This window comes from Chenopodium quinoa, unplaced genomic scaffold (genome assembly GCF_001683475.1).
Source record: "Chenopodium quinoa cultivar QQ74 unplaced genomic scaffold, ASM168347v1, whole genome shotgun sequence".
Classification (NCBI taxonomy): Eukaryota; Viridiplantae; Streptophyta; class Magnoliopsida; order Caryophyllales; family Amaranthaceae; genus Chenopodium; species Chenopodium quinoa.
In genome coordinates, this window is record NW_018742244.1 from 3,455,001 (window position 1) to 3,468,523 (window position 13,523).

A 13,523-nucleotide genomic window follows, 5' to 3' on the forward strand; every position below is an offset into this window, starting at 1 on the left:
AAATAAAAATTTCCGAGATGTTTACCATGGTCCCTAATACCCTCTGGGAGTCCAATTAGGTGGGTGGAACCATCCAATTTGCTTTAAAACGGTCAATTTACCCGTTCACAATTTGCACCAATTTCCTGAACTCAAGCCTACCGCGGACATTGATGACAAAATAAAATATTCATTTATGGTTCCAAATGGCATTATATGATCCTAAGATATATCCCCTAGGGCCTCAAGACTTTTCTCTACCGGTTCCCGTAACCTCCGAAATTCCTCAAAAAGCGTGGATAATAGCCTTCAATTTTGGAATTTTTTGACCTTTTTCGCCCGGAAATAAAAATTGTCAAGAAGTTTACCATGGTCCCAAATACCCTCCGGGAGTACAATTAGGTGGTTAGAACAATCCAATTTTCCTTAAAATGATCAATTTAACAGTTCACAACTTGCACCGATTTTGTAAACTCAAGCCTACCACATACATTTATGACAACATTGAATGGTCTTATATGGTTCCAAATGGCATTATATGACCCTGAGATGTATCCCCTAGGGCCTCAAGAATTTTCGCCACCTGGCCCCGTGACCTTCGAAATTCCTAAAAAGCGTGAATTATAGCCTTTAATTTTGGAATTTTTTGGACCCTTTTTCGCCCAAAAATAAAAATTTCCGAGATTTTTATCATGGTGCCAAATACCCTCCGAGAATCCAATTTGGTGGTTGGATCCATCCAATTTGCCTTAAAACGGTCAATTTACCTATTCACAACTTGCATAGATTCGTGAACTCAAGCCTACCACGGATATTTATGACAAAATTAAATGGTCATATATGGTTCATAATGGCATTATATGACCCTAAGATGTATCCCCTAGGGCCTCAAGACTTTTCGCCACCGGGCCCCGTGACCTCCGAAATTCCTCAAAAGCATGAATAATAACCTTTAATTTTGGAATTTTTTGACCCTCTTTCGCTCAGAAATAAAAATTGCCGATATGTTTAGCATGGTACCAAATATCCTCCTGGAGTCCAATTAGGAGGGTGGAACCATCCAATTTGCCTTAAAACAGTCAATTTACCAGTTCACAACTTGCACCGAATTCGTGAACTCAAACCTACCACAGACATTTATGACAATTAATGGTCATATATGGTTCCAAACGAAATTATATGACCCTTAGATGTATCTCCTACGGCCTCAATACTCTTTTCCACAGAGCCTCGTGAACTCCAAAATCACTCAAAAGTGTGAATAATAGCCTATAATTTTGGAAATTTTTTACCTTTTTTTGCCCAGAAATAAAAATTTCCGAGTTGTTTAGCATGGTCCTAAATATCCTCCGGGAGTCCAATTAGGTGGGTGAAACCATCCAATTTACCTTAAAACGGTCAGTTTACTTGTTGACAACTAGCAACGATTTCGTGAACTCAAGCCTACCACAGACATTTATGACAAAATTTAATGGTCATATATGGTTCCAAATGGCATTATATGACCCTGAGATGTATCCCCTAAGGCCTCAAGACATTTCGCCACCGGGCCCCGTGACGTTCAAAATTCCTCAAAAGCGTGAATAATAGCCTTTGATTTTGGAATTTTTTGACCGTCGCTCTTTCGCCTGGAAATAAAAATTGCTGAGATGTTTAACATCGTCCCAAATACCCTGTGGGAGTTTAATTAGGTGGGTGGAACCATCCAATTTACCTTAAAACGGTCAATTTATCTGTTCACAACTTGCACTTATTTCGTGAACTCAAGCCTACCACGGACATTTATGACAACATTTAATGGTCATATATGGTTCCAATTTACATTATATGACCCTGAGATTTATCCCTAGAGCCTCAAGAATTTTTGCCACCGGGCCCCGTGACTTCCGAAATTCATTAAAAGCGTGAATAAAAGTCTTTAATTTTGGAATTTTTTTACCTTCTTTCCCCCGAAAATAAAAATTTCCGAGATGTTTTTCATGTTCCCAATTACCCTCCCTGAGTCCAATTAGGTGGGTGGAACCATCCAATTTTCTTTAAATTGGTCAATTTACCTATTCACAACTTGCACCGAATTCGTGAACTCAAACCTACCACAGACATTTACGACAACATTTCATGAACATATATAGTTCCAAATGGAATTATATGACCCTAAGATGTATCCCTATGGCATCATGAATTTTTGCCACCGAGCCCCGTGACCTTTGAAATTCCTCAAAAGCGTGAATAATAGCCTTTAATTTTGAATTTTTTTTACCTTTTTTCGCCCGGAAATAAAAATTACCGAGATGTTTAGCATTGTCCCAAATATCCTAAGGGAGTCCAATAATTAGGTTGTTGGAACCATACAATTTTCCTTAAAACGGCCAATTAACCAGTTCACAACTTACACCAATTTTGTGAACTCAAGCCTACCAAAGACATTTATGAAAAAATTTAATGGTAATAATATATGGTTCCAAATGGCATTATATGACCCTGAGATGTATCCCCTAGGGCCTCAAGACCTTTCACCACCGGGCCCCGTGACCTTCGAAATTCCTCAAAAACGTGAATTATAGCCTTTAATTTTGGAATTTTTTGACCTTTTTTTGCCAAAAAAAAATTGCCGAGATATTTATCATGGTCCCAAATATCCTCCGGGAGTCCAATTTGGTGGTTGGATCCATCCAATTTGCCTTAAAACAGTCAATTTATCTGTTCACAACTTGCACCGATTTCATGAACTCAAGTCTACCACGGACATTTATGACAACATTTAATGGTCATATATGGTTCCAACTAGAATTATATGTCCCTGAGATGTATCCCCTAGGGTCTTTTAACTTTTTGCCACCAGGCCCCGTGACCTCTGAAATTCCTCAAAATCGTGAATAATAGCCTTTAATTTTGGAATTTTTTGACCTTTTTCCGCCTGGAAATAAAAATTTTCGAGATACTTAGTATGGTCCCAAATACCCTCGTGGAGTCCAATTAGGTGGGTGGAACCATCCAATTTGCCTTAAAACATTCAATTTACCAGTTCACAACTTGCATAAAAATTCGTGAACTCAAACCTACCACGGACATTTATGACAACATTTAATGGTCATATTAGGTTCCAAATTACATTATATGACCCTTAGATGTATCTCCTAGGGCCTAATTCTTTTCGCCACCGGGCCTCATAACCTCCGAAATTTCTCAAAAGCGTGAATAATAGCCTATAATTTTAAAAAAAATTGACTTTTTTCGCCTGGAAATAAAAATTGCCAGAAGTTTAGCATGGTCCAAAATATCCACGGGAGTCCAATTTGGTGGGTGGAACCATCAAATTTTCCTTAAAACGTACGGTCAATTTATCTGTTCACAACTTGCACCGATTTCGTGAACTCAAGCCTACCACGGACATTTATGACAACATTTAATTGTCATATATGGTTCCAAATGGAATTATATGACCTTAAGATGTATCCTCTAGGGTCTTTAGACTTTTCACCACCGGGCCCCATGACCTCCGAAATTCCTCAAAATCGTGAATAATAGCCTTAATTAATTTTGGAATTTTTTGTCCTTTTTTCGCCCGAAAATAAAAATTAACGAGAAGTTTAGAATGGTCCCAAATACCCTCCGGGAGTCCAATTAGGTGGGTGGAACAATCCAATTTTTCTTGAAACGGTCAATTTATCTGTTCAGAACTTACACCGATTTCGTGAACTCAAGCCTACCACGGACATTTATGACAACATTTAATGGTCATATATGGTTCCAAATAGAATTATATGTCCCTTAATGTATCCCCTAGGGTCTTTAAATTTTTCGCCACCAAGCCCCGTGACCTCCAAAATTCCTCAAAATCGTGAATAATAGCCTTTAATTTTGGAATTTTTTTGACCTTTTTCCGCCCGGAAATAAAAATTTCCGAGATTTTTAGCATGGTACCAAATACCCTCCAGGAGTCCAATTATGATGGTGGAACCATCAAATTTTCTTAAAATGGTAAATTTACCAGTTCACAACTTGCACGGATTTCGTGAACACAAGCCTACCACAGACATTTATGACAAAATTTAATGGTCATAAATGGTTCCAAATGGCATAATAATATATCTTAGGATGTAATTCCTAGGGTCTCAAGACTTTTCGCCACCAGGCTCCGTGACCTCCGAAATTCCTCAAAAGCGTGAATAAGCCTCTAATTTTGGAATTTTTTGACCTTTTTTCTCCAGAAAATATTGTTGAGATGTTTATAATTGTCCCAAATACCCTCCGAGAGTCCAATTAGGTGGTTGGAACCATCCCATTTGCCTTAAAACGATCATTTTACTAGTTCATAACTTACACCGATTTTGTGAACTCAAACCTATCTCGGATATTTAACATATATAATGGTCATATATGGTTACAACGGCATTATATGATCCTAAGATGTATCTCCTAGGGCTTCAAGTCTTTTCGCCATCGGGCCTTGTAACCTTCGAAATTCCTCAAAAAGCGTGGATAATAGCCTGGAATTCTGGAATTTTTTTACCTTATTTCGCCCAGAAATAAAAATTTTCAAGAAGTTTACCATGGTCCCTAATACCCTCCGGGAGTACAAGTAGGTGGGTGGTACCATCCAGTTTGCCTTAAAAAGGTCAATTTACCCGTTCACAACTTGCACCGATTTCGTGAACTCAAGCCTGCCACGGTTATTTATAACAACATTTAATAGTCATATATGGTGCCAAATGACATTATATGACCCTGAGATAAATCCCGTAGGGCCTCAAGACTTTTCGCCACCGAGCCCCCTGACCTTTGAAATTTCTCAAAAGCTTGAATAATAGTTTTTAATTTAGGAATTTTTTGACCTTTTTTCGCCCATAAATAAAAATTCCTGAGATGTATAGTGTGGTCCCAAATACCCTCCGGGGGTCCAATTAGGTGGATGGAACCATCCAATATGCTTTAAACGGCCAATTTATCTGTTCACAACTTGCACCGATTTTGTGAACTCAAGCCTACCACGGAAATTTATGACAAAATTTAATGGTCATATATGGTTCCAAATGGTATTATATGACCCTGGCATGTATCCCCTAGGGTCTCAAGACTTTTCTCCACCAGGCCCCGTGACCTCCGAAATTCCTCAAAAGCATGAATAAGCCTTTAATTTTGAAATTTTTTGATCTTTTTTCGTCCTGAAATAAAAATTGCCGAGATGTTTAGCATGGTCCCAAATACCCTCCGAGGGTCCAATTAGGTTGTTGGAACCATCAAATTTGCCTTAAAGCAGTCAATTTACCAGTTCACAACTTGCGCCGATTTAGTGAACTCAAGCCTACCGTGGACGTTTAGGACAACATTTAATGGTCATATATGGTTCCAAATGGCATTATATGACCCTAGATTGTATCCCTAGGGTCCTAAGACTTTTCGCCACCGGGACCCGTGACCTTCGAAATTACTCAAAAGTGTGAATAATAGACATTAATTTTTGATTTTTTGACCTTTTTTCGCCTGGAAATAAAAATTGTGGAGATGTTTAGAATGGTCCCAAATACCTTCCTGGAGTGAGTCCAATTAGGTGGTTGGAACCATCCAATTTTCCTTAAAAAAGTCAATTAAACGGTTTACAACTTTCACCGATTTTGTTAACTCAAGCCTACCACGGACATTTATGACAACATTTAATGGTCATATATGGTTACAAACGGAATTATATGATCCTGAGATGTATTCCCTAGGGCCTCAAGTCTTTTCGCAACCGGGCCCTGTAATCTCCGAAATTCCTCAAAAAACGTGGATAATAGCCTTCAATTTTTGAAAATTTTGACTTTTTTTCGCCCAAAAATAAAAATTGTCGAGAAGTTTACCATGGTCCGTATTATCCTCCGGGAGTACAATTAGGTGGGTGGTACCATCTAATTTTCCTTATAAAGGTCGATTTACCCGTTCACAACTTGCACCGATTTCGTGAGCTCAAGCCTACCACGGACATTTATGACAACATATAATGGTTCCAAACGACATTATATGACCTTGAAATGTATCCCCTATGGCCTCAAGAATTTTTGCCACTGGGCCTTGTAACCTCCGAAATTCCTCAAAAAGCATGGATGATAACCTTAATTTTTTTTATTTTTTTGCCCTTTTTTTGCACGGAAATAAAAATTGTTGAGATGTATTTTTACCATGTTCCCTAATACCCTCCGGGAGTTCAATTAGTTGTTGAAACCATCCAATTTGCCTTAAATGATCAATATACCCGTTCAGTACTTGCACTAATTTTGTAAACTTAAGCCTACACTTGATATTTATGAAAACATATAATGGCCATATGTTGTTCCAAACGGCATTATATGACCCTGAGATTTATCCCCTAGGGCCTCATAATTTTCGCCACCAGGCCCTGTATCCTCCGAAATTCATTAAGAAACGTGGATAAAGCCTTCAATTTTGGAATTTTTTTACCCTTTTCACGCAGAAATAAAATTGCCGAGATGTTTAGCATGGTCCCAAATACCCTTTAGAAGCCCAATTAGGTGGGCGAAACAATCCAATTTGCCTTAAAAACGGTCAATTTACCATGTTCGCAACTTACGCCGATTTCGTGAAATCAAACCTACCACGGACTTTTACAACAACATTTAATGGTCATATATGGATTCAAACGCACTACTACAAAAATGCTCAACGAGACCCGAAATAAGAGACCCCTTAATCAAATAACTGGTCTCTTTGTTTTAAGAGACCCAATGTTACAAATAACCGGTCTCTTTGATATTGTGTTATGACATAAAAATTTAACGGAGACCATTTATTGTAGATAACAGAATTCTCATAGTTGTAAATATAACAGGAGGTGAGACCTATATGTAACTTAACCGGTCTCTCGTAACTATTTTTATTTTAAAATTGAAAAGGGAGAGACCTCTACGCAACATAACCGGTCTCTCTTAGGTTTTTTTTTTTTTTTTAAAAAAAAAAAAAAACCGGAGAGACCAGTATGTGAGTTAACCGGTCTCCCTTACTCAAATAAAATTAAATAAATGGAACCCTAACAATTCACTATGCTAATTCCGCCTCCAACTTTCAATCTCCATCTCCGTCATCTTCTTTTTCCTCTCCTTCTCTCTCCTCCCTTTCCTTTAAACGGATTTCCTTCACCTTCAACTTTCCCAGATCGTCAAATTCAAGATCTCAAAAGAGCGATTAAGGCAATACACACAAAAAATACAGGGGAAAAAACGTACGTTTTCTCTTAATTGTGTTCTTGAATCTATTATGCTCTGAAATTCTCCATTGAAGCGGCTTTTCAGCTTTCTCTCCTCCATTGAAGCAGCTTCTAAGGTTTGATTTTTATATTTTATTTCTATTTTTTTGTTTTGGTTTTTTAATCGTCGAATTCCAATTTTAAAATCTAGTGTTAAATCGATGATTTTGTTTGATTTAGGGTTCTTCTAAGGTTGATTGAATATTGAACTATTTGTTATGATTTGATTACTAATAATTTTAACTTGGAATTTTGTTGCTAGAATTTTTATTTGATTATTGAGTCTGGTTGATAATGTGTTGTATGGTTTTGGTTGTTATATGTTAGAATGGAGTATGAAAATTAAATTTTTATCGCCGGATCTGAGGATTTGAATGTTTGATCAATTTTTTTTTCGATTTTTGGATTGTTTTGTTTGTGTTTATTTTCGAATTATTGATTTTGTGGATTTCAGTGAATGTTAGGCTTGTTAATTTCTAAGTTGATGTGATATGGTGCACAAGTAAATAAATTTATGTTTGGACTGTTATCTTGAGGGAAGAAGATGAAGATTGAAATTGAAGAGATATGGTTTGAACTGCTGGGGTTAGATCGAGCGGGGTCGCCGGCGGGGCTGGTGGCAGGGGGATTAGGGGAGGGGGTTGTTCAATGGCAGGGGAGGTTTTTTTTTTCCTTTTGTTTTTTGTTTTTTTAATCAACGAGTTTATCTTTTTATTTTATTAGTTTATTTTTTCAGTTAAGTTTTCTAAATGAATGTTTGATTTTGTGGTTATTCTCAATTATTATGATTGCTTATTGTGTGCTTTTATCTTTGACACACATGCTAGTTTTCACACAAGATCTTGAAACAAAGGAGAGAGGAAGAAATTGGAGTACTTAAGAGACATGTTTGACATAATTTTAGTATAGATTACAAGATTTGATGTATTATAATTTTAGTGGAATTTAATTAAAGTTTGTTAAAAATTTCTTTGTATCATGGTTAAACATTAATGTGGCATTGTTATTCTCTTTTAGTGTTATTGATTTAAATATCGCATAAATCAAATTAAATATGCTATTTTTTTATTTAAAATGCGACATAAGAGACCTGTTAAGTTAAATAGGCAGTCTCAACTTTCACAAAAAAGAGACTGCCTATATTAAATAGGCGGTCTCAGTTTTCAAAAAAAGAGACTGCCCATCTTTAATAGGCGATCTATTTTTTTCACAAAAAAGAGACTACCTATCTTAGATAAGCGGTCTTAGTTTTCTCAATTTTAAGACCGCCTTTATAAAGCAGTCTCTTTGCCAAAGAGACCGCTGAGCTAGAGACCGCCTCTAAGGCAGTCTCTTTGGTTAATTTGGACGGGTCTCTTTGGCTAATTTAATAGTAGTGACGGTATTATATGACTCTGAGATGTATCTCCTAGGGCCTCAAGACTTTTCGCCACCAGGCCCCGTGACCTCCGAAATTCCTCCAAAGCGTAAATAATAGCCTTTAATTTTGGAAATTTTTAACCTTTTTTCGCCTAGAAATAAAAATTGTCGAGATGTTTAGCATGGTCCCTAATACTTTTCGGGAGTACAATTAGGTGGCAAATACCATCTAATTTTCCTTAAAACGAACAATTTACCCGTTCACAATTTGCACCGATTTCGTGATATCAAACCTACCACGGACATTTAAGACAACATTTAATGATCATATATGGTTTCAAATGGCATTATATGACCCTGAGATGTATTCCTTAAGGCCTCAAGACTTTTCGCCACCGGACCCCGTAACCTCTGAAATTCCTTAAAAAGCGTGGATAATAGCCTTCAATTTTGGAATTTTTTGACCTTTTTTCTCCCGATTAAAAAATATATCGAGAAGTTTACTATGATCCCTAATACCCTCTGGTAGTACAATTAGGTGGGTAATACCATCCAATTTGCCTTAAAATGGTCAATTTACCTGTTCACAACTTGTAGTGATTCCGTAAACTCAAGCCTACTACGGACATTTATGGAGACATATAATGATCATATATGTTTTCAAACGGCATTATATGATCCTAAGATGTATCCCCTAGAGCCTCAAAAATTTTCGCTACCGGACCCTAAACCTCCGAAATTCCTCAAAAAGCGTGGATGTATTAGTAATCAGTTGACATCACAGGATTGGAAATGATGATGAAGTATTGGAAATGATGATGAAGTATCATCGGAATTCGGCTCTAATGCGTCATCTCCAAATTGTTGAGGTTCGTAGGAGACCAACGAAATTAGTAAATGAGTATTAAAGTCTAGCAAAATTAAAATTAACTAACGTCTATGTTATTATTAAAACTCATTGGGATTAATATGCTAACGTCATGTATACCCTTATTATTATTTGGTACATTTGTGTCATCTTATATGTAACACCCTTCTCTCACCACATTGAATTGCAATAACGTGTAATTAATTTCAAAACTCTAAGCTTATTTACTTCAACAACTATTCATATGTATAACCTTCATATATTTATATAGATTTGACATATTTAATATATTAATGAAAGATAATAGTATAAATTATTATGTTCTTCACTCACTCAATAATAATTGTTCAACATTAACCCTTTTTATTAATTTTAATAAAATTCACTACGAATATATAAATTTACGATATACCGGGCCATTGTGCGGGCTAATAACTAGTAATTTAATTATTTCTTAACCTATTAGAATCATGACAAAATTGTAGATGTTTATTATTTGGAATTATTAAATAGTTATGTAGCTTGCGTACATCTCACATAATTAATTATATTAGCTTAATTGATATGTAAAACTAAGCACCATTTGAGCAGTCCTCTGGTCCAAAGTGTAGTTGACCATTTGTAAGATCATATATTATCCTATGATCAATCTGTTGTTCAGATCCTAATATGGTCAAACCACCCACAGCCTGGTTACTTTCAAGAAAAAGCAAGCAAACAATAGGAAAACCATCTTCCTGAAACGTATCAAATGTTAAATCTGAAGTCATAAAGAAATCTGCTGCTCCCGCAAACACCCATGTAATGTACGGAAGGTTCACGGTTTCAGGCTCACTTACACGCTTGTAACAAAGGTCAAGCCCTGAGGTAGTACTTTGAAATCTCTCCACATTTTTATTAGCGGATTCAATGTTACGCGCAACCGCGTCTTTGAAGATAGTATAGGCCGCTGAGGTGATGCGGCTAGTAGGCGTGCCCGTGTCGATGATGCACCCTCCAGTTCCGTCACTTTTTATATAAAAAACACCCGGAGGAAGATCTAAGTCTTCGTCGTCTACTCTAATGCCGCAGAGGTTCAAGTAATGGTGGCCTTCGCGGTCAGCACGTTTAAACATAGGGGTGGTGTAAACTTCCGCTGGGGGTTGTATCACGTCGTCTCCGAATCGAAGGTGCATTGGCGGAAGTCCTTCTTCTTCTGGTTGTAAGCAATATGAAAATTTTCCGTTCACTAAAATCTTTGCTTGTTCAGGGAAGCTGTATTGGCCGTAACCCATTCCTAAATATCCGTTAAACTTATTGTTCATATCTTGACCTGCATCACGAATTTAAATATCTCATACTTGTACTCCATGATAGATAAAAATCAATATCAATTCAAATAGGTACCATCATTATTAAAATTTATGCATACCATAAAGTTTTTTTTTTCCAAAAAAAAAAAAAAAAAAAAAAAAAAAAAACTAGGTCGATGATAAATTATATGTAATCTTTTTTTTTTTTTTTTTTTTTTTTTTTTTTTTTGGAAAAAACATCGACCTAGTATATTAATAATTGACCACTTAATGTCACGAATACTGATTATTAATATGCTACAGAGAGAAAAGTACAGCTTAGGCAAATCTTAATTATACAGAGGTTTTTCAGTGCAACAAGCCACATGGTGCGGCACGGGTTACTTGTATTTAGGGTTACTTGTATTTTGGGGTTATTTGTAGGGTGTTACTTGTATTTTGGGGTTACTTGTAGGGTGTTGCTTGTATTTTGGGGTTACTTATATGGGTTACTTGTATTATGAGGTTACTTATATGTGTTACTTGTATCATGGGGTTACTTGTATTCTGAGTAACTCCTATAAGTAACTCAAGACCAAAATCCCATACCAAACCAGTAATACCCTACAAGTAACCCATGATCAAAACCAGTAACACCCATACAAGCTACCCTAGAATACAAATAACACATATAAGTAGCTCCTGACAAAACCGGTAACACCCTACAAGTAATCCCGACCAAAACCAGTAACACTCATACAAGTAACCCCAGAATACAAGTAACATATACAAGTAACCCCTGACAAAACCAGTAACACCCATACAAGTAACCCCAGAATACAAGTAACACCTACAAGTAACCCCTGACAAAACCAGTAACACCCTACAAGTAATTCCGACCAAAACCAGTAACACTCATACAAGTAATCCCATAATACGAGTAACATATACAAGTAACCCCTGACAAAACCAGTAACACCCATACAAGTAACCCCAGAATACAAGTAACACCTACAAGTAACCTCTGACAAAACCAGTAACACCCATAAAACCAGTGACACCCATACAAGTAACCCCATAATACAAGTAACACCTACAAGTAACCCCTGACAAAACCAGTAACACCCTACAAGTAACCCCGGCCAAAACCAGTAACACTTATACAAGTAACTCCAGATTACAAGTAATACCTACAAGTAACCCCTGACAAAACCAGTAACACCCTACAAGTAACCCTTGCCACACCATGTGGCCAACCACATACAAAAATTTGTATAATTATAAGCGTATTTTTAGTTCAAAATCCAATTCAATTTCAACCGGTAAAATCTAGAATATATATCCTGATTATTGGGCCTGATAAGCCTAGCATAATTTTCGAGTTTGGACCAAAAAATTTTCCTTTTTTTATTTTTTATTTTATTTTATTTTTTTTCTAGCCCATTTTTTATGGCCTCTTATATGTTTACAGTAATAACAATTAAATCATTGTCAAAAAAAAAAAAACAATTAAATCTATGACATTTATATTACTTAAGCAAATAAAAAGGTCAAAATTAGACAAAAAAAATTGTAAAATTTAAATAGATCTATTAAAAATTGGATGTAGTAACTTGTTAATTAAAGCGGTAAAATAATTAGAATATAGTTTAGTGTAAAAAGTCAAATTGATGCATTTATTTAAAAAAAGAGGTAGTACTAGAATACATTGTATAAAGTTTTGCATGTCGAAACCACATCCGAATAAAATACCATCTATTTCCAGGCCATCATTTTGAGACCTAAAAACAAATGACTCAGTAGCGATAATCGCTTTGACAACGCTGCCATCGCCATACATGCGTGTCTCCTTGCAAACATTCTCCGAGCATTCAGCAGTACTAGCACATTGGGAGCAAGGGATGGGCTTATAACTATGAGATTGGCTTGCAGGATAGTAGGGATTTACTTGATGGAAGCATTTGACACAATTTTCACATTGTGTCCACGTAAGATCGCTTCCAGTATCGAGCCCTAGATAAATAGTTTTACTATCTGGTTTACCATCAAATATACCAATGTCAATTTCAACAAGGTCTATAAACTCTTGTATAGTCATTGGTGGTCGTATAATTTGGTTCAATATCTTCGTTAGGGTTTCGAGTTTTGTTAGTACTAATTGATTTTACAAGCGAGTTTTGTGTCTTTTGAATGTAATCATTTCTTCTCATCGCTTTTGTAAGGTTTGACCGATACAAAGGTGATTCAGGAGAGTCGCGATGAATTAATCTAAAGCTAAAACCTTTGGTCTTTTGGGTGGTAGCATTGTTGTTAATAGCATGGATGATTAGAAAAAGATTTCCTAGGGAAAAAAGGAGAGTAACTAGCAAAGAGTAAGCAAATAAATTTGGAACAGCCATTGAAGAAGTTAAAAGAAAGTGATGGAATGGAATTGAAATATGCCTATTACTACAGTGTTATTATTATATATACTAATATACCACATAAATTCTACTCATTTTATACAATTTAAGGTATGATATCTTCTATATTTAATTTTTGATATCTTTTTTTAATTATATGTTTTGATAGGTTTGAATTATTGGTGAAATTATACTTTAATGATGATTGATCATTATTGGTACCTTTTTTTAGGGGTCATTATTGGTACTTGAATGATATGTCATGCAAATTACCATATTCAATCTATTTTCATTAATTATTTTTTTCTTATTCAACTTTAGTTATTGTTGATAGCTAATCCTTAGGTCCCATGCTCCCATTACATGTTCACATGTATGTTATGAAAAACTAAGGACCAATAAAA

At 35.9% G+C, this 13,523-nt stretch overlaps 1 protein-coding gene and 1 long non-coding RNA gene across 2 annotated transcripts; one reads left to right on the forward strand and one right to left on the reverse strand.

The window, feature by feature from the left end:
* The first annotated feature begins 6,854 nt into the window (after nucleotides 1–6,854).
* LOC110682380 lies at nucleotides 6,855–8,235 on the forward strand. Its single transcript, XR_002503404.1, has 2 exons — nucleotides 6,855–7,296; nucleotides 8,047–8,235. It is a non-coding gene; the product is annotated as an uncharacterized LOC110682380 (long non-coding RNA).
* Nucleotides 8,236–10,018: 1,783 nt separating this feature from the next.
* Nucleotides 10,019–12,815, reverse strand: LOC110737527 (aspartic proteinase nepenthesin-2-like). Its single transcript, XM_021917875.1, has 2 exons — nucleotides 12,470–12,815; nucleotides 10,019–10,758 (listed from the first exon to the last, which is right to left on the reverse strand). The coding sequence occupies exons 1-2, from the start codon at nucleotides 12,813–12,815 to the stop codon at nucleotides 10,019–10,021; spliced, it is 1,086 nt and encodes a 361-aa protein (XP_021773567.1).
* Nucleotides 12,816–13,523: the final 708 nt, after the last annotated feature.